Source organism: Oncorhynchus kisutch, unplaced genomic scaffold, assembly GCF_002021735.2.
Source record: "Oncorhynchus kisutch isolate 150728-3 unplaced genomic scaffold, Okis_V2 Okis01b-Okis20b_hom, whole genome shotgun sequence".
Classification (NCBI taxonomy): domain Eukaryota; kingdom Metazoa; phylum Chordata; class Actinopteri; order Salmoniformes; family Salmonidae; genus Oncorhynchus; species Oncorhynchus kisutch.
Window position 1 is genome coordinate 14944418 of NW_022261978.1, and position 21683 is coordinate 14966100.

General features: G+C 51.6%; 1 protein-coding gene across 2 annotated transcripts in view; it reads right to left on the reverse strand.

The window, feature by feature from the left end:
- Positions 1–240: 240 nt before the first annotated feature.
- zgc:112980 (uncharacterized) overlaps positions 241–21683 on the reverse strand; it is a 74484-nt gene continuing 53041 nt past the window's right edge. For both annotated transcript variants that reach the window (XM_031811566.1, XM_031811567.1), the window contains 5 exons: positions 8892–8996; positions 7918–8014; positions 3775–3822; positions 2373–2414; positions 241–1091 (listed from right to left, as the gene is read on the reverse strand). In XM_031811566.1, coding sequence (XP_031667426.1) covers positions 2380–2414; positions 3775–3822; positions 7918–8014; positions 8892–8996 — 285 coding nt within the window. In that variant the 3' untranslated portion in view covers positions 241–1091; positions 2373–2379. The remainder of the gene's footprint in view (positions 1092–2372; positions 2415–3774; positions 3823–7917; positions 8015–8891; positions 8997–21683) is intronic.

Consider the following 21683-nt stretch of genomic DNA (forward strand, 5'->3'; position numbering starts at 1 on the left):
GTGATTGTGACGTCATCGTGTAAAAACAGCCAACCAGAACGTGATTGTGACGTCATCGTGTAAAAACAGCCAACGGAACGTGATTGTGACGTCATCGTGTAAAAACAGCCAACGGAACGTGATTGTGACGTCATCGTGTAAAAACAGCCACCAGAACGTGATTGTGACGTCATCGTGTAAAAACAGCCACCAGAACGTGATTGTGACGTCATCGTGTAAAAACAGAAGTGAAATTTTCTTTTCATTTCCTGTTTATTATTAAAGGAAATAATGAAAACACCAAAACAATAACCAAAACACACTATTTACTCTCACACCTTTTACATCCTCCGGTGATACGGATAAATACTGTAGAGCCAAAACACACTATTTACTCTCACACCTTTTACACCCTCCGGTGATACGGATAAATAATGTAGAGCCAAAACACACTATTTACTCTCACACCTTTTACACCCTCCGGTGATACGGATAAATAATGTAGAGCCAAAACACACTATTTACTCTCACACCTTTTACACCCTCCGGTGATACGGATAAATAATGCAGAGCCAAAACACACTATTTACTCTCACACCTTTTACACCCTCCGGTGATACGGATAAATAATGTAGAGCCAAAACACACTATTTACTCTCACACCTTTTACACCCTCCGGTGATACGGATAAATAATGTAGAGCCAAAACACACTATTTACTCTCACACCTTTTACATCCTCCGGTGATACGGATAAATAATGAAGAGCCAAAACACACTATTTACTCTCACACCTTTTACATCCTCCGGTAATACGGATAAATAAAATGATATGTTTATTTGTAGAAAAAAAAGGCACAACAGGTCTTATTAACAGTCAGATAAACACATTATTATCATTGTCCTCTTCTTCGTTGCTTCCACGTGTTCAGAGATGTTCTCACGCGCGCGCGCGCGCACACACACACACACACACACACACACACACACACACACACACACACACACACACACACACACACACACACACACACACACACACACACACACCTGAGTCACACTCCAGTCTGATCCAGGTCCAGTCTGCTGCAGTCCGGGATTACAGATAGAGTCCTGGAGACAGACACACACTCCGTCAGTAACACAACAGACACTCCTCTGTTTTCTACTCTTGTAGAGAAGGGGGGGACTCTTGTAGAGAAGGGGGGGCGGGGACTCTTGTAGAGAAGGGGGGGCGGGGACTCTTGTAGAGAAGGGGGGGCGGGGACTCTTGTAGAGAGGGGGGGACTCTTGTAGAGAAGGGGGGCGGGGACTCTTGTAGAGAAGGGGGGACGGGGACTCTTGTAGAGAAGGGGGGACGGGGACTCTTGTAGAGAAGGGGGGACGGGGATCTTGTCGAGAAGGGGGGGACTCTTGTCGAGAAAGGCTCTTGTCGAGAAGGGGTGACTCTTGTCGAGAAGGGGGGGACTCTTGTCGAGAAGGGGGGGACTCTTGTCGAGAAGGGGGGGACTCTTGTCGAGAAGGGGGGGACTCTTTACGGGAGAAGGGGGGGACGTGGGACTCTTGTAGAGAAGGGGGATGAGGGGGACTCTTGTCGAGAGGGGGGGACTCTTGTAGAGAAGGGCGGGGACTCTTGTAGAGAAGGGGGGGACTCTTGTAGAGAAGGGGGGGGACTCTTGTAGAGAAGGGGGGACTCTTGTAGAGAAGGGCGGGGACTCTTGTGGGGGGACTCTTGTAGAGAAGGGGGGACGGGGACTCTTGTAGAGAAGGGGGGACGGGGACTCTTGTCGAGAAGGGGGGACTCTTGTCGAGAAGGGGGGGACTCTTGTCGAGAAGGGGGGGACTCTTGTCGAGAAGGGGGGGACTCTTGTCGAGGGGGGGACTCTTGTCGAGAAGGGGGGGACTCTTGTCGAGAAGGGGGGAGAAGGGACTCTTGTAGAAGGGAGGGAACTCTTGTAGAGAAGGGGGGGAAACTCTTGTAGAGAAGGGGGGACTCTTGTAGATAGGGGGGGCAACGGGGACGCTGTGTAGATGGGGAGAGGGGGGGACTCTTGTAGAGGAAGGGGGGGGGCCTCTTGTAGAGAAAGTGGGGGGAACGGGGGCTCTATGTAGAGAAGGGGGGGACTCTTTGTAGAGAAGGGGGGGACTCTTGTAGAGAAGGGGGGGACCTCTTGTAGAGAAGGGGGGGAACGTGGAGACGTCTTGTAGAGAAGGGGGGGCACTCTTGTAGAGAAGGGGGGGACGGTACTCTTGTAGAGAAGGGGGGGGGCGGGTACTCTTGTAGAGAAGGGGGGGGCGGGGACTCTTGTAGAGAAGGGGGGGACGGGGGCTCTTGTAGAGAAGGGGGGGACGGGACTCTTGTGGTGAAGGTGGGGAGTGTGTTGTGAGACTTACTCTCTGATTAAGTCTGTGAGGTAGTGCCAGAAGGGGTCAGGCCTGGAGACAGAACAATACTGACATGTTACATACTGATATGTTACATACTGATATGTTACATACTGATATGTTACCCCCTGATATGTTACATACTGATATGTTACCCACTGATATATTACATACTGATATGTTACATACTGATATGTTACATACTGATATGTTACCCACTGATATGTTACATACTGATATGTTACATACTGATATGTTACATACTGATATGTTACATACTGATATGTTACCCACTGATATGTTACATACCGATATGTTACCCACTGATATGTTACATACTGATATGTTACATACTGATATGTTACATACTGATATGTTACCCACTGATATGTTACATACTGATATGTTACCCACTGATATGTTACATACTGATATGTTACATACTGATATGTTACATACTGATATGTTACCCACTGATATGTTACATACTGATATGTTACATACTGATATGTTACCCACTGATATGTTACATACTGATATGTTACCTGCTGATATGTTACCCCCTGATATGTTACATACTGATATGTTACCCCCTGATATGTTACATACTGATATGTTACCCCCTGATATGTACCCCCTGATATGTTACATACTGATATGTTACCCGCTGATATGTTACCCGCTGATATGTTACATACTGATATGTTACATACTGATATGTTACATACTGATATGTTACCCCCTGATATGTTACCCCCCTGATATGTTACATACTGATATGTTACATACCGATATGTTACCCCCTGATATGTTACATACTGATATGTTACCCCTGATATGTTACATACTGATATGTTACATACTGATATGTTACCCGCTGATATGGTACATACTGATATGTTACATACTGATATGTTACATACTGATATGTTACATACTGATATGTTACATACTGATATGTTACATACTGATATGTTACATACTGATATGTTACATACTGATATGTTACATACTGATATGTTACATACTGATATGTTACCCTCTGATATGTTACATACTGATATGTTACCCCCTGATATGTTACCCACTGATATGTTACATACTGATATGTTACATACTGATATGTTACCCCCTGATATGTTACATACTGATATGTTACATACTGATATGTTACATACTGATATGTTACCCACTGATATGTTACATACTGATATGTTACCCCCTGATATGTTACATACTGATATGTTACCCACTGATATGTTACATACTGATATGTTACCCCCTGATATGTTACATACTGATATGTTACCCCCTGATATGTTACATACTGATATGTTACATACTGATATGTTACATACTGATATGTTACCCACTGATATGTTTAGAGTCAGTTCAGAATGACAGAACTCACTGGTCTTTGAGGGAGGAGAAGGGAAGGAGGACGACAGCTGGGATCCATCTGCAGAGAAAGAAAACATTCAGCGAAACATGTCATTCAGCTCCACTGCTACCCCTCTGAGGAAGGTGTGTGTGTACCAGTGTTTGTGCAGCTCCACTGCTACCCCTCTGAGGAAGGTGTGTGTGTAACAGTTTGTGCAGCTCCACTGGCAACTCCCTCTGAGGAAGGTGTGTTTGTACCAGTGTTTGCAGCTCCACTGCTACCCTCTGAGGAAGGGTGGTGTGTGTACCAGTGTTGTGCAGCTCCACTGCTACCCCCTCTGAGGAAGGTGTGTGTGTACCAAGTGTGTGGCAGCTCCACTGCTACCCCTCTGAGAAGGTGTGTGTGTACCAGTGTTGTGCAGCTCCACTGCTTACCCCTCTGAGGAAGGTGTGTGTGTACCAGTGTTTGTGCAGCTCCACCTGCTTACCCCTCTGAGGAAGGTGTTGTGTGTACCAGTGTTGTGCAGCTCCACTGCTACCCTCTGAGGAAGGTGTGTGTGTACCAGTGTTGTTGCAGCTCCACTGCTACCCCTCTGAGGAAGGTGTGTGTGTACCAGTGTTGTGCAGCTCCACTGCTACCCCCTCTGAGGAAGGTGTGTGTGTACCAGTGTTGTGGCAGCTCCACTGCTACCCCCTCTGAGGAAGGTGTGTGTGTACCAGTGTTGTGCAGCTCCACTGCTACCCCTCTGAGGAAGGTGTGTGTGTACCAGTGTTGTGCAGCTCCACTGCTACCCCTCTGAGGAAGGTGTGTGTGTACCAGTGTTGTGCAGCTCCACTGCTACCCCCTCTGAGGAAGGTGTGTGTGTACCAGTGTTGTGCAGCTCCACTGCTACCCCTCTGAGGAAGGTGTGTGTGTACCAGTGTTGTGCAGCTCCACTGCTACCCCCTCTGAGGAAGGTGTGTGTGTACCAGTGTTGTGCAGCTCCACTGCTACCCCTCTGAGGAAGGTGTGTGTGTTACCAGTGTTGTGCAGCTCCACTGCTACCCTCTGAGGAAGGTGTGTGTGTTACCAGTGTTGTGCAGCTCCACTGCTACCCTCTGAGGAAGGGGTGTGTGTGTACCAGTGTTGTGCAGCGCCACTGCTACCCCTCTGAGGAAGGTGTGTGTGTACCAGTGTTGTGCAGCTCCACTGCTACCCCTCTGAGGAAGGTGTGTGTGTACCAGTGTTGTGCAGCTCCACTGCTACCCCTCTGAGGAAGGTGTGTGTGTACCAGTGTTGTGCAGCTCCACTGCTACCCCTCTGAGGAAGGTGTGTGTGTGCCAGTGTTGTGCAGCTCCACTGCTACCCCTCTGAGGAAGGTGTGTGTGTGTACCAGTGTTGTGCAGCTCCACTGCTACCCCTCTGAGGAAGGTGTGTGTGTACCAGTGTTGTGCAGCTCCACTGCTACCCCTCTGAGGAAGGTGTGTGTGTACCAGTGTTGTGCAGCTCCACTGCTACCCCTCTGAGGAAGGTGTGGTGTGTACCAGTGTGTGTGCAGCTCCACTGCTACCCCTCTGAGGAAGGTGTGTGTGTACCAGTGTTGTGCAGCTCCACTGCTACCCCTCTGAGGAAGGTGTGTGTGTACCAGTGTTGTGCAGCTCCACTGCTACCCCTCTGAGGAAGGTGTGTGTGTACCAGTGTTGTGCAGCTCCACTGCTACCCCTCTGAGGAAGGTGTGTGTGTACCAGTGTTGTGCAGCTCCACTGCTACCCCTCTGAGGAAGGTGTGTGTGTACCAGTGTTGTGCAGCTCCACTGCTACCCCTCTGAGGAAGGTGTGTGTGTACCAGTGTTGTGCAGCTCCACTGCTACCCCTCTGAGGAAGGTGTGTGTGTACCAGTGTTGTGCAGCTCCACTGCTACCCCTCTGAGGAAGGTGTGTGTGTACCAGTGTTGTGCAGCTCCACTTGCTACCCCTCTGAGGAAGGTGTGTGTGTACCAGTGTTGTGCAGCTCCCACTGCTACCCCTCTGAGGAAGGTGTGTGTGTACCAGTGTTGTGCCAGCTCCACTGCTACCCCTCTGAGGAAGGTGTGTGTGTACCAGTGTTGTGCAGCTCCACTGCTACCACCTCTGAGGAAGGTGTGTGTGTACCAGTGTGTGCAGCTCCACTGCTACCCCTCTGAGGAAGGTGTGTGTGTACCAGTGTTGTGCAGCTCCACTGCTACCCCTCTGAGGAAGGTGTGTGTGTACCAGTGTTGTGCAGCTCCACTGCTACCCCTCTGAGGGAAGGTGTGTGTGTACCAGTGTTGTGCAGCTCCACTGCTACCCCTCTGAGGAAGGTGTGTGTGTACCAGTGTTGTGCAGCTCCACTGCTACCCCTCTGAGGAAGGTGGGTGTGTACCAGGTTGTGCAGCTCCACTGCTACCCCTCTGAGGAAGGTGTGTGTGTACCAGTGTGTGCAGCTCCACTGCTAACCCCTCTGAGGAAGGTGTGTGTGTACCAGTGTTGTGCAGCTCCACTGCTACCCCTCTGAGGAAGGTGTGTGTGTACCAGTGTTGTGCAGCTCCACTGCTACCCCTCTGAGGAAGGTGTGTGTGTACCAGTGTTGTGGAGCTCCACTGCTACCCCTCTGAGGAAGGTGTGTGTGTGTGTGTGTGTGTGTGAGTGTGTGTGTGTGTACCAGTGTTGTGCAGCTCCACTGCTACCCCTCTGAGGAAGGTGTGTGTGTGTGTGTGTGTGGTGTGTGTGTACCAGTGTTGTGCAGCTCCACTGCTACCCCTCTGAGGAAGGTGTGTGTGTGTGTGTGTGTGTGTGTGTGTGTGTGTGTACCAGTGCTGTGCAGCTCCACTGCTACTCCTCTGAGGAAGGTGTGTGTGTGTGAGTGTGTGTACCAGTGCTGTGCAGCTCCACTGCTACCCCTCTGAGGAAGGTGTGTGTGTGTGTGTGTGTACCAGTGTTGTGCAGCTCCACTGCTACCCCTCTGAGGAAGGTGTGTGTGTGTGTGTGTGTGTGTGTACCAGTGTTGTGCAGCTCCACTGCTACCCCTCTGAGGAAGGTGTGTGTGTGTGTGTGTGTGTGTACCAGTGTTGTGCAGCTCCACTGCTACCCCTCTGAGGAAGGTGTGTGTGTGTGTGTGTGTGTGTGTGTGTGTGTGTGTGTGTGTGTGTGTACCAGTGCTGTGCAGCTCCACTGCTACCCCTCTGAGGAAGGTGTGTGTGTGTGTGTGTGTGTGTACCAGTGTTGTGCAGCTCCACTACTACCCCTCTGAGGAAGGTGTGTGTGTGTGTGTGTGTGTGTACCAGTGCTGTGCAGCTCCACTGCTACCCCTCTGAGGAAGGTGTGTGTGTGTGTGTGTGTACCAGTGTTGTGCAGCTCCACTGCTACCCCTCTGAGGAAGGTGTGTGTGTGTGTGTGTGTGTGTGTGTGTGTGTGTGTGTGTGTGTACCAGTGCTGTGCAGCTCCACTGCTACCCCTCTGAGGAAGGTGTGTGTGTGTGTGTGTGTACCAGTGTTGTGCAGCTCCACTGCTACCCCTCTGAGGAAGGTGTGTGTGTGTGTGTGTGTGTGTGTGTGTGTGTACCAGTGTTGTGCAGCTCCACTGCTACCCCCTCTGAGGAAGGTGTGTGTGTGTGTGTGTGTGTGTACCAGTGCTGTGCAGCTCCACTGCTACCCCTCTGAGGAAGGTGTGTGTGTGTGTGTGTACCAGTGCTGTGCAGCTCCACTGCTACCCCTCTGAGGAAGGTGTGTGTGTGTGTGTGTGTGTGTACCAGTGTTGTGCAGCTCCACTGCTACCCCCTCTGAGGAAGGTGTGTGTGTGTGTGTGTGTGTGTACCAGTGCTTTGCAGCTCCACTGCTACCCCTCTGAGGAAGGTGTGTGTGTGTGTGTACCAGTGTTGTGCAGCTCCACTGCTACCCCTCTGAGGAGTGTGTGTGTGTGTGTGTGTGTGTGTGTGTGTGTGTACCAGTGCTGTGCAGCTCCACTGCTACCCCTCTGAGGAAGGTGGTGTGTGTGTGTGTGTGTACCAGTGTTGTGCAGCTCCACTGCTACCCCTCTGAGGAGTGTGTGTGTGTGTGTGTACCAGTGCTGTGCAGCTCCACTGCTACCCCTCTGAGGAAGGTGTGTGTGTGTGTGTGTGTGTACCAGTGTTGTGCAGCTCCACTGCTACCCCTCTGAGGAGTGTGTGTGTGTGTGTGTACCAGTGCTGTGCAGCTCCACTGCTACCCCTCTGAGGAAGGACTCCAGTCTTCCAGGAGACAGGAACCCAACAAGCCACCTCAAGGCCCACACATGACCCTGCACACACAGAGACACACATGTTGGTCTTACTATTCTTGTGGGGACCAAACAAATTGATTCCCATTCAAAATCCTATTCTTCCTACCCCTTTCCCTTTCCTAACCTTTACCCTATGGGGGGGGGACGACGAATTGTCCCCACTTGTCCAAATGGTCCTTGTTTTACTATCATTGTGAGGACTTCTGGTCCCTACAACAACAGTAAAGACCAACACACGAACAAATAAATCTAAACATTACCCTGCACACAGAGGAGAGAGCGGAGGACAGAGGAGAGAGAGGAGGACAGAGGAGAGAGAGGAGGACAGAGGAGAGAGAGGGGGAAAGAGGAGAGAGAGGAGGACAGAGGAGAGAGAGGAGGACAGAGGAGAGAGAGGGGGAAAGAGGAGAGAGAGGAGGACAGAGGAGAGAGAGGAGGACAGAGGAGAGAGTGGAGGACAGAGGAGAGAGAGGGGGAAAGAGGAGGACAGAGGAGAGAGAGGAGGACAGAGGAGAGAGAGGGGGAAAGAGGAGGACAGAGGAGAGAGAGGAGGACAGAGGAGAGAGCGGGGAAAGAGGAGAGAGGAGGACAGAGGAGAGAGAGGAGGACAGAGGAGAACAGAGGAGAGAGAGGAGGACAGAGGAGAGAGCGGGGGAAAGAGGAGAGAGAGGAGGGCAGAGGAGAGAGCGGAGGACAGAGGAGAGAGAGGAGGACAGAGGAGAGAGCGGAGGACAGAGGAGAGAGCAGGGGAAAGAGGAGAGAGAGGAGGACAGAGGAGAGAGAGGAGGACAGAGGAGAGAGAGGAGGACAGAGGAGAGAGCGGGGGAAAGAGGAGAGAGCGGGGGAAAGAGGAGAGAGCGGAGGACAGAGGAGAGAGCGGGGGACAGAGGTGTACCTTGTAATAGTTGAGGACGGGTAGAGCGGGGGTCAAAGGTTCGTGGAGGATCCGTAGCGCCAGACCCTGAGTTACCAACAGCAACAGGGCCTGGTCTGGATACACCTAGATAAACACACACAAGTTACCAACAGCAATCACTTAAATAAATACACATGAATTATACTCAGGGATGCAAACTGGTGCCATCTTTTAGTTGTTGCACTGAAACATGCAATTCTAATATCTAGACTTTACTTCAAATGAGAGCGCTTGTTACCATGACAGCCTTTATAATAGAACGCTTGTTACATGACAGCCTTTATAATAGAATGCGTGTTACCATGACAGCCTTTATAATAGAACGCCTGTTACCATGACAGCCTTTATAATAGAACGCCCTGGTCAAAAAGTATTTTGTGTTTTCTTATTATATTTGGTTCAGGGTGGGACCTGGGGTTAATGGGGTGGGAACTGGGGTTAATCGGGCTGGGACATGGGGTTAATGGGTGGGACATGGGGTTAATGGGATGGGACATGGGGTTCATGGGTGGGACAGGTTAAATGGGTGGACATGGGGTTAATGGGTGGGACCATGGGGTTTCATGGGTGGGACCATGGGGTTAAGGGGATGGGGTTATGGGTGGGACATGGGGTTAATGGGTGGGACATGGGGTTAATGGGTGGACTGGGGTTGAATGGGTGGGACATGGGGTTAATGGTGGGACATTGGGGTTATGGGTGGGACATGGGGTTAATGGGTGGGACTGGGGTTAAGTGGGTTAATGGGTGGGACATGGGGTTAATGGGTGGGACATGGGGTTAATGGGTGGGACATGGGGTTAATGGGTGGGACATGGGGTTAATGGGTGGGACATGGGGTTAATGGGTGGGACATGGGGTTAATGGGTGGGACATGGGTTAATGGGTGGGACATGGGGTTAATGGGTGGGACATGGGGTTAAATGGGTGGGACATGGGGTTAATGGGTGGGACATGGGGTTAAATGGGTGGGACATGGGGTTAATGGTGGGACATGGGGTTAATGGGTGGGAATGGGGTTGATGGGTGGGACATGGGGTTAATGGGTGGACATGGGGTTAATGGGTGGACATGGGGTTAATGGGTGGGACATGGGTTAATGGTGGGAATGGGTTAAGGGGGACATGGGGTTATGGGTGGACATGGGGTTAATGGGTGGGGACATGGGGTTAATGGGTGGGACATGGGGTTATGGGTGGGACATGGGTTAATGGGTGGGACATGGGGTTAATGGGTGGGACATGGGGTTAATGGGTTGGGACTGGGGTTAATGGGTGGGACATGGGGTTAATGGGTGGGACATGGGGTTAATGGGTGGGACATGGCGGTTAATGGGTGCGGACAATGGGGTTAATGGGTGGGACATGGGGTTAATGGGTGGGACATGGGGTTAATGGGTGGGACATGGGGTTAATGGGTGGGACATGGGGTTAATGGGTGGGACATGGGGTTAATGGGTGGGACATGGGGTTAATGGGTGGGACATGGGGTTAATGGGTGGGACATGGGGTTAATGGGTGGGACATGGGGTTAATGGGTGGGACATGGGGTTAATGGGTGGGACATGGGGTTAATGGGTGGGACATGGGGTTAATGGGTGGGACATGGATTAATGGGTGGGACATGGGGTTAATGGGTGGGACATGGGGTTAATGGGTGGGACATGGGGTTAATGGGTGGGACATGGGGTTAATGGGTGGGACATGGGGTTAATGGGTGGGACATGGGGTTAATGGGTGGGACATGGGGTTAATGGGTGGGACATGGGGTTAATGGGTGGGACATGGGGTTAATGGGTGGGACATGGGGTTAATGGGTGGGACATGGGGTTAATGGGTGGGACATGGGGTTAATGGGTGGGACATGGGGTTAATGGGTGGGACATGGGGTTAATGGGTGGGACATGGGGTTAATGGGTGGGACATGGATTAATGGGTGGGACATGGGGTTAATGGGTGGGACATGGGGTTAATGGGTGGGACATGGGGTTAATGGGTGGGACATGGGGTTAATGGGTGGGACATGGGGTTAATGGGTGGGACATGGATTAATGGGTGGGACATGGGGTTAATGGGTGGGACATGGATTAATGGGTGGGACATGGGTTAATGGGTGGGACATGGGTTAATGGGTGGGACATGGGGTTAATGGGTGGGACATGGGGTTAATGGGTGGGACATGGGGTTAATGGGTGGGACATGGGGTTAATGGGTGGGACATGGGGTTAATGGGTGGGACATGGGGTTAATGGGTGGGACATGGATTAATGGGTGGGACATGGGGTTAATGGGTGGGACATGGGGTTAATGGGTGGGACATGGGGTTAATGGGTGGGACATGGGGTTAATGGGTGGGACATGGGGTTAATGGGTGGGACATGGGGTTAATGGGTGGGACATGGGGTTAATGGGTGGGACATGGGGTTAATGGGTGGGACATGGGGTTAATGGGTGGGACATGGGGTTAATGGGTGGGACATGGGGTTAATGGGTGGGACATGGGGTTAATGGGTGGGACATGGGTTAATGGGTGGGACATGGGTTAATGGGTGGGACATGGGGTTAATGGGTGGGACATGGGGTTAATGGGTGGGACATGGGGTTAATGGGTGGGACATGGGGTTAATGGGTGGGACATGGGGTTAATGGGTGGGACATGGGGTTAATGGGTGGGACATGGGGTTAATGGGTGGGACATGGGGTTAATGGGTGGGACATGGGGTTAATGGGTGGGACATGGGGTTAATGGGTGGGACATGGGGTTAATGGGTGGGACATGGGGTTAATGGGTGGGACATGGGGTTAATGGGTGGGACATGGGGTTAATGGGTGGGACATGGGGTTAATGGGTGGGACATGGGGTTAATGGGTGGGACATGGGGTTAATGGGTGGGACATGGGGTTAATGGGTGGGACATGGGGTTAATGGGTGGGACATGGGGTTAATGGGTGGGACATGGGGTTAATGGGTGGGACATGGGTTAATGGGTGGGACATGGGGTTAATGGGTGGGACATGGGGTTAATGGGTGGGACATGGGGTTAATGGGTGGGACATGGGGTTAATGGGTGGGACATGGGTTAATGGGTGGGACATGGGTTAATGGGTGGGACATGGGGTTAATGGGTGGGACATGGGGTTAATGGGTGGGACATGGGTTAATGGGTGGGACATGGGTTAATGGGTGGGACATGGGTTAATGGGTGGGACATGGGTTAATGGGTGGGACATGGGTTAATGGGTGGGACATGGGTTAATGGGTGGGACATGGGTTAATGGGTGGGACATGGGTTAATGGGTGGGACATGGGTTAATGGGTGGGACATGGGGTTAATGGGTGGGACATGGGGTTAATGGGTGGGACATGGGGTTAATGGGTGGGACATGGGGTTAATGGGTGGGACATGGGTTAATGGGTGGGACATGGGGTTAATGGGTGGGACATGGGGTTAATGGGTGGGACATGGGGTTAATGGGTGGGACATGGGGTTAATGGGTGGGACATGGGGTTAATGGGTGGGACATGGGGTTAATGGGTGGGACATGGGTTAATGGGTGGGACATGGGGTTAATGGGTGGGACATGGGGTTAATGGGTGGGACATGGGGTTAATGGGTGGGACATGGGGTTAATGGGTGGGACATGGGGTTAATGGGTGGGACATGGGGTTAATGGGTGGGACATGGGGTTAATGGGTGGGACATGGGGTTAATGGGTGGGACATGGGGTTAATGGGTGGGACATGGGGTTAATGGGTGGGACATGGGGTTAATGGGTGGGACATGGGGTTAATGGGTGGGACATGGGGTTAATGGGTGGGACATGGGGTTAATGGGTGGGACATGGGGTTAATGGGTGGGACATGGGGTTAATGGGTGGGACATGGGGTTAATGGGTGGGACATGGGGTTAATGGGTGGGACATGGGGTTAATGGGTGGGACATGGGGTTAATGGGTGGGACATGGGGTTAATGGGTGGGACATGGGGTTAATGGGTGGGACATGGGGTTAATGGGTGGGACATGGGGTTAATGGGTGGGACATGGGGTTAATGGGTGGGACATGGGGTTAATGGGTGGGACATGGGGTTAATGGGTGGGACATGGGGTTAATGGGTGGGACATGGGGTTAATGGGTGGGACATGGGGTTAATGGGTGGGACATGGGGTTAATGGGTGGGACATGGGGTTAATGGGTGGGACATGGGGTTAATGGGTGGGACATGGGGTTAATGGGTGGGACATGGGGTTAATGGGTGGGACATGGGGTTAATGGGTGGGACATGGGGTTAATGGGTGGGACATGGGGTTAATGGGTGGGACATGGGGTTAATGGGTGGGACATGGGGTTAATGGGTGGGACATGGGGTTAATGGGTGGGACATGGGGTTAATGGGTGGGACATGGGGTTAATGGGTGGGACATGGGGTTAATGGGTGGGACATGGGGTTAATGGGTGGGACATGGGGTTAATGGGTGGGACATGGGGTTAATGGGTGGGACATGGGGTTAATGGGTGGGACATGGGGTTAATGGGTGGGACATGGGGTTAATGGGTGGGACATGGGGTTAATGGGTGGGACATGGGGTTAATGGGTGGGACATGGGGTTAATGGGTGGGACATGGGGTTAATGGGTGGGACATGGGGTTAATGGGTGGGACATGGGGTTAATGGGTGGGACATGGGGTTAATGGGTGGGACATGGGGTTAATGGGTGGGACATGGGGTTAATGGGTGGGACATGGGGTTAATGGGTGGGACATGGGGTTAATGGGTGGGACATGGGGTTAATGGGTGGGACATGGGGTTAATGGGTGGGACATGGGGTTAATGGGTGGGACATGGGGTTAATGGGTTAATGGGGGACATGGGGTTAATGGTGGGACATGGGGTTAATGGGTGGGACATGGGGTTAATGGGTGGGACATGGGGTTAATGGGTGGGACATGGGGTTAATGGGTGGGACATGGGGTTAATGGGTGGGACATGGGGTTAATGGGTGGGACATGGGGTTAATGGGTGGGACATGGGGTTAATGGGTGGGACATGGGGTTAATGGGTGGGACATGGGGTTAATGGGTGGGACATGGGGTTAATGGGTGGGACATGGGGTTAATGGGTGGGACATGGGGTTAATGGGTGGGACATGGGGTTAATGGGTGGGACATGGGGTTAATGGGTGGGACATGGGGTTAATGGGTGGGACATGGGGTTAATGGGTGGGACATGGGGTTAATGGGTGGGACATGGGGTTAATGGGTGGGACATGGGGTTAATGGGTGGGACATGGGGTTAATGGGTGGGACATGGGGTTAATGGGTGGGACATGGGGTTAATGGGTGGGACATGGGGTTAATGGGTGGGACATGGGTTAATGGGTGGGACATGGGGTTAATGGGTGGGACATGGGTTAATGGGTGGGACATGGGGTTAATGGGTGGGACATGGGGTTAATGGGTGGGACATGGGGTTAATGGGTGGGACATGGGGTTAATGGGTGGGACATGGGGTTAATGGGTGGGACATGGGGGGTTAATGGGTGGGACATGGGGTTAATGGGTGGGACATGGGGGGACATTAATGGGTGGGACATGGGGTTAATGGGTGGGACATGGGGTTAATGGGTGGGACATGGGGTTAATGGGTGGGACATGGGGTTAATGGGTGGGACATGGGGTTAATGGGTGGGACATGGGGTTAATGGGTGGGACATGGGGTTAATGGGTGGGACATGGGGTTAATGGGTGGGACATGGGTTAATGGGTGGGACATGGGGTTAATGGGTGGGACATGGGGTTAATGGGTGGGACATGGGGTTAATGGGTGGGACATGGGGTTAATGGGTGGGACATGGGGTTAATGGGTGGGACATGGGGTTAATGGGTGGGACATGGGGTTAATGGGTGGGACATGGGGTTAATGGGTGGGACATGGGGTTAATGGGTGGGACATGGGGTTATTTATGTGGTGTGTTTTGTCTCGGGATTGTGGTATAGTAGAGTTGTCTAGGTAAGTCTATGGTTGCCTAGAGTGGTTCTCAATCACATCTAAATCCACAGTGTCCCCCCCCCCATCTAAACATCTAAATCCACAGTGTCTCCCCCCCCCCATCTAAACATCTAAATCCACAGTGCCCCCCCCCCATCTAAACATCTAAATCCACAGTGTCTCCCCCCCCCATCTAAACATCTAAATCCACAGTGTCCCCCCCCCCCATCTAAACATCTAAATCCACAGTGTCTCCCCCCCCCATCTAAACATCTAAATCCACAGTGTCTCCCCCCCATCTAAACATCTAAATCCACAGTGTCCCCCCCCCCCATCTAAACATCTAAATCCACAGTGTCTCCCCCCCATCTAAACATCTAAATCCACAGTGTCTCCCCCCCCCCATCTAAACATCTAAATCCACAGTGTCTCCCCCCCCATCTAAACATCTAAATCCACAGTGTCTCCCCCCCCCCATCTAAACATCTAAATCCACAGTGTCCCCCCCCCCCCATCTAAACATCTAAATCCACAGTGTCTCCCCCCCCCCCATCTAAACATCTAAATCCACAGTGTCCCCCCCCCATCTAAACATCTAAATCCACAGTGTCTCCCCCCATCTAAACATCTAAATCCACAGTGTCCCCCCCCCATCTAAACATCTGAATCCACAGTGTCCCCCCCCATCTAAACATCTAAATCCAGTGTCTCCCCCCCCCCCCATCTAAACATCTAAATCCACAGTGTCCCCCCCCCATCTAAACATCTAAATCACAGTGTCTCCCCCCCCCATCTAAACATCTAAATCCACAGTGCCCCCCCCCCCATCTAAACATCTGAATCCACAGTGTCCCCCCCCCATCTAAACATCTAAATCCAGTGTCTCCCCCCCCCCATCTAAACATCTAAATCCACAGTGTCTCCCCCCCCCATCTAAACATCTAAATCCAGTGTCTCCCCCCCCCATCTAAACATCTAAATCCACAGTGTCTCCCCCCCCATCTAAACATCTAAATCCACAGTGTCTCCCCCCCCCATCTGAACATCTAAATCCACAGTGTCTCCCCCCCCCATCTAAACATCTAAATCCACAGTGTCCCCCCCCCATCTAAACATCTAAATCCACAGTGTCTCCCCCCCCATCTAAACATCTAAATCCACAGTGTCCCCCCCATCTAAACATCTAAATCCACAGTGTCTCCCCCCCCATCTAAACATCTAAATCCAGTGTCTCCCCCCCCCATCTAAACATCTAAATCCAGTGTCCCCCCCCATCTAAACATCTAAATCCACAGTGTCCCCCCCCCCATCTAAACATCTGAATCCACAGTGTCCCCCCCATCTAAACATCTAAATCCACAGTGTCTCCCCCCCATCTAAACATCTAAATCCACAGTCTCCCCCCCCCATCTAAACATCTAAATCCACAGTGTCTCCCCCCCCATCTAAACATCTAAATCCACAGTGTCCCCCCCCCCATCTAAACATCTAAATCCACAGTGTCTCCCCCCCCCATCTAAACATCTAAATCCACAGTGTCTCCCCCCCCATCTAAACATCTAAATCCACAGTGTCTCCCCCCCCATCTAAACATCTAAATCCACAGTGTCTCCCCCCCCCCCATCTAAACATCTAAATCCACAGTGTCTCCCCCCCCATCTAAACATCTAAATCCACAGTGTCTCCCCCCCCATCTAAACATCTAAATCCAGTGTCCCCCCCCCCATCTAAACATCTAAATCCACAGTGTCCCCCCCCCCATCTAAACATCTAAATCCACAGTGTCTCCCCCCCCCCCATCTAAACATCTAAATCCAGTGTCTCCCCCCCCCATCTAAACATCTAAATCCACAGTGTCCCCCCCCCCATCTAAACATCTAAATCCACAGTGTCTCCCCCCCCCCATCTGAACATCTAAATCCACAGTGTCTCCCCCCCCCATCTAAACATCTAAATCCACAGTGTCCCCCCCCCCATCTAAACATCTAAATCCACAGTGTCCCCCCCCCCATCTAAACATCTAAATCCACAGTGTCTCCCCCCCCCATCTAAACATCTAATCCACAGTGTCCCCCCCCCATCTAAACATCTAAATCCACAGTGTCTCCCCCCCCCCATCTAAAACATCTAAATCCACAGTGTCTCCCCCCCCCCCATCTAAACATCTAAATCCACAGTGTCTCCCCCCCCATCTAAACATCTAAATCCACAGTGTCTCCCCCCCCCATCTAAACATCTAAATCCACAGTGTCTCCCCCCCCATCTAAACATCTAAATCCACAGTGTCCCCCCCATCTAAACATCTAAATCCACAGTGTCTCCCCCCCCCCATCTAAACATCTAAATCCACAGTGTCTCCCCCCCCCATCTGAACATCTAAATCCACAGTGTCCCCCCCCCCCCCCATCTAAACATCTAAATCCACAGTGTCTCCCCCCCCCCATCTAAACATCTAAATCCACAGTGTCTCCCCCCCCACATCTAAACATCTAAATCCACAGTGTCTCCAACCCATCTAAACATCTAAATCCACAGTGTCCCCCCCCATCTAAACATCTAAATCACAGTGTCCCCCCCCCCCCATCTAAACATCTAAATCCACAGTGTCTCCCCCCCCCCCCATTCTAAACATCAAATCCACAGTGTCTCCCCCCCATCTAAACATCTAAATCCACAGTGTCCCCCCCCCATCTAAACATCTAATCCACAGTGTCCCCACCCATCTAAACATCTAATCCACAGTGTCCCCCCCCCCCCCCATCTAAACATCTAAATCCACCGTGTCTCCCCCCCATCTAAACATCTAAATCCACCGTGTCTCCCCCCCCCATCTAAACATCTAAATCCACAGTGTCCCCCCCCCATCTAACATCTAATCCCACAGTGTCCCCCCCCCCCATCTAAACATCTAAATCCACAGTGTCTCCCCCCCCCATCTAAACATCTAAATCCCACAGTGTCTCCCCCCCCCATCTAAACATCTAAATCCACAGTGTCCCCCCCCCCCATCTAAACATCTAAATCCACAGTGTCTCCCCCCCCCATCTAAACATCTAAATCCACAGTGTCTCCCCCCATCTAACATCTAAATCCACAGTGTCCCCCCCCCCCCATCTAAACATCTAAATCCAGTGTCCCCCCCCATCTAAACATCTAAATCACAGTGTCTCCCCCCCCATCTAAACATCTAAATCCACAGTTGTCTCCCCCCCCCCATCTAAACATCTAAATCCACAGTGTCTCCCCCCCCCCCATCTAAACATCTAAATCCACAGTGTCTCCCCCCCCATCTAAACATCTAAATCCACAGTGTCTCCCCCCCCCATCTGAACATCTAAATCCACCAGTGTCTCCCCCCCCATCTAAACATCTAAATCCACAGTGTCCCCCCCCCCCCCCCATCTAAACATCTAAATCCACAGTGTCCCCCCCCCCCCCCCATCTAAACATCTAAATCCACAGTGTCTCCCCCCCCCATCTGAACATCTAAATCCAGTGTCTCCCCCCCCCATCTAAACATCTAAATCCAGTGTCTCCCCCCATCTAAACATCTAAATCCACAGTGTCCCCCCCCCCCCATCTAAACATCTAAATCCACAGTGTCTCCCCCCCATCTAAACATCTAAATCCACAGTGTCTCCCCCCCCATCTAAACATCTAAATCCACAGTGTCTCCCCCCCCCCCATCTAAACATCTAAATCCACAGTGTCTCCCCCCCCCATCTAAACATCTAAATCCACAGTGTCTCCCCCCCCCATCTAAACATCTAAATCCACAGTGTCTCCCCCCCCCCATCTGAACATCTAAATCCACAGTGTCTCCCCCCCCCATCTAAACATCTAAATCCACAGTGTCTCCCCCCCCCCCATCTAAACATCTAAATCCACAGTGTCTCCCCCCCCATCTAAACATCTAAATACACAGTGTCTCCCCCCCCATCTAAACATCTAAATCCACAGTGTCTCCCCCCCCATCTAAACATCTAAATCCACAGTGTCTCCCCCCCCCCATCTAAACATCTAAATCCACAGTGTCCCCCCCCATCTAAAACATCTAAATCCACAGTGTCCCCCCCCCCCATCTAAACATCTAAATCCACAGTGTCTCCCCCCCCCCATCTAAACATCTAAATCCACAGTGTCTCCCCCCCCCCATCTAAACATCTAAATCCACAGTGTCCCCCCCCCCATCTAAACATCTAAATCCACAGTGTCTCCCCCCCCCATCTAAACATCTAAATCCACAGTGTCCCCCCCCCATCTAAACATCTAAATCCACAGTGTCTCCCCCCCCATCTAAACATCTAAATCCACAGTGTCCCCCCCCCCATCTAAACATCTAAATCCACAGTGTCCCCCCCCCCCCCATCTAAACATCTAAATCCACAGTGTCTCCCCCCCCCATCTAAACATCTAAATCCACAGTGTCCCCCCCCCCATCTAAACATCTAAATCCACAGTGTCTCCCCCCCCCATCTAAACATCTAAATCCACAGTGTCTCCCCCCCCCCCATCTAAACATCTAAATCCACAGTGTCTCCCCCCCCCATCTAAACATCTAAATCCACAGTGTCTCCCCCCCCCATCTAAACATCTAAATCCACAGTGTCCCCCCCCATCTAAACATCTAAATCCACAGTGTCTCCCCCCCCCCATCTAAACATCTAAATCCACAGTGTCTCCCCCCCCCCCATCTGAACATCTAAATCCACAGTGCCCCCCCCCCCCCATCTAAACATCTAAATCCACAGTGTCCCCCCCCCCCCCCATCTAAACATCTAAATCCACAGTGTCTCCCCCCCCCCATCTAAACATCTAAATCCACAGTGTCCCCCCCCCATCTAAACATCTAAATCCACAGTGTCCCCCCCCCCCATCTAAACATCTAAATCCACAGTGTCCCCCCCCCATCTAAACATCTAAATCCACAGTGTCCCCCCCCCATCTAAACATCTAAATCCACAGTGTCTCCCCCCCCCCCATCTAAACATCTAAATCCACAGTGTCTCCCCCCCCACCTAAACATCTAAATCCACAGTGTCCCCCCCCCCATCTAAACATCTAAATCCACAGTGTCCCCCACCCATCTAAACATCTAAATCCACAGTGTCCCCCCCCATCTAAACATCTAAATCCACAGTGTCTCCCCCCCCCCATCTAAACATCTAAATCCACAGTGTCTCCCCCCCCCCATCTAAACATCTAAATCCACAGTGTCCCCCCCCCCATCTAAACATCTAAATCCACAGTGTCCCCCCCCCATCTAAACATCTAAATCCACAGTGTCTCCCCCCCCCATCTAAACATCTAAATCCACAGTGTCTCCCCCCCCCATCTAAACATCTAAATCCACAGTGTCCCCCCCCCCCCATCTAAACATCTAAATCCACAGTGTCCCCCCCCCCCATCTAAACATCTAAATCCACAGTGTCCCCCCCCCATCTAAACATCTAAATCCAGTGTCTCCCCCCCCATCTAAACATCTAAATCCACAGTGTCTCCCCCCCATCTAAACATCTAAATCCACAGTGTCCCCCCCCCCATCTAAACATCTAAATCCACAGTGTCTCCCCCCATCTAAACATCTAAATCCACAGTGTCCCCCCCCCCATCTAAACATCTAAATCCAGTGTCCCCCCCCATCTAAACATCTCAATCCACAGTGCCTCCCCCCCCATCTAAACATCTAAATCCACAGTGTCTCCCCCCCATCTAAACATCTAAATCCACAGTGTCTCCCCCCCCCATCTAAACATCTAAATCCACAGTGTCTCCCCCCCCCATCTAAACATCTAAATCCACAGTGTCTCCCCCCCCATCTGAACATCTAAATCCACAGTGTCTCCCCCCCCCATCTGAACATCTAAATCCACAGTGTCTCCCCCCCCCATCTAAACATCTAAATCCACAGTGCCCCCCCCCCCCCCCCATCTAAACATCTAAATCCACAGTGTCCCCCCCCCCATCTAAACATCTAAATCCACAGTGTCTCCCCCCCCCCATCTAAACCCACAGTGTCCCCCCCCCCATCTAAACATCTAAATCCACAGTGTCCCCCCCCCATCTAAACATCTAAATCCACAGTGTCTCCCCCCCCCCATCTAAACATCTAAATCCACAGTGTCTCCCCCCCCCCATCTAAACATCTAAATCCACAGTGTCCCCCCCCCATCTAAACATCTAAATCCACAGTGTCCCCCCCCCCCCCATCTAAACATCTAAATCCACAGTGTCCCCCCCCCCCATCTAAACATCTAAATCCACAGTGTCTCCCCCCCCATCTAAACATCTAAATCCACAGTGCCCCCCCCCCATCTAAACATCTAAATCCACAGTGTCCCCCCCCCCCCCATCTAAACATCTAAATCCACAGTGTGTGTATAATGTGAGTTTGTGTGTGGTGTGTGAGTGAGTGAGGAGTGAGTGAGTGAGTGAGTGAGGAGTGAGTGAGTGAGTGAGTGAGTGAGTGAGTGAGTGAGTGAGTGAGTGAGTGAGTGAGTGAGTGAGTGAGTGAGTGAGTGAGTGAGTGAGTGAGTGAGTGAGTGAGTGAGTGAGTGAGTGAGTGAGTGAGTGAGTGAGTGAGTGAGTGAGTGAGTGAGTGAGTGAGTGTGTGTGTGTGTGTGTGTGTGTGTGTGTGTGTGTGTGTGTGTGTGTGTGTGTGTGTGTGTGTGTGTGTGTGTGTGTGTGTGTGTGTGTGAGTGTGTGTGTGTGGTGTGTGTGAGTGTGTGTGTGTGTGTGTGTGGTGTGGTGTGTGTGAGTGTGTGTGTGTGTGTGTGTGTGTGG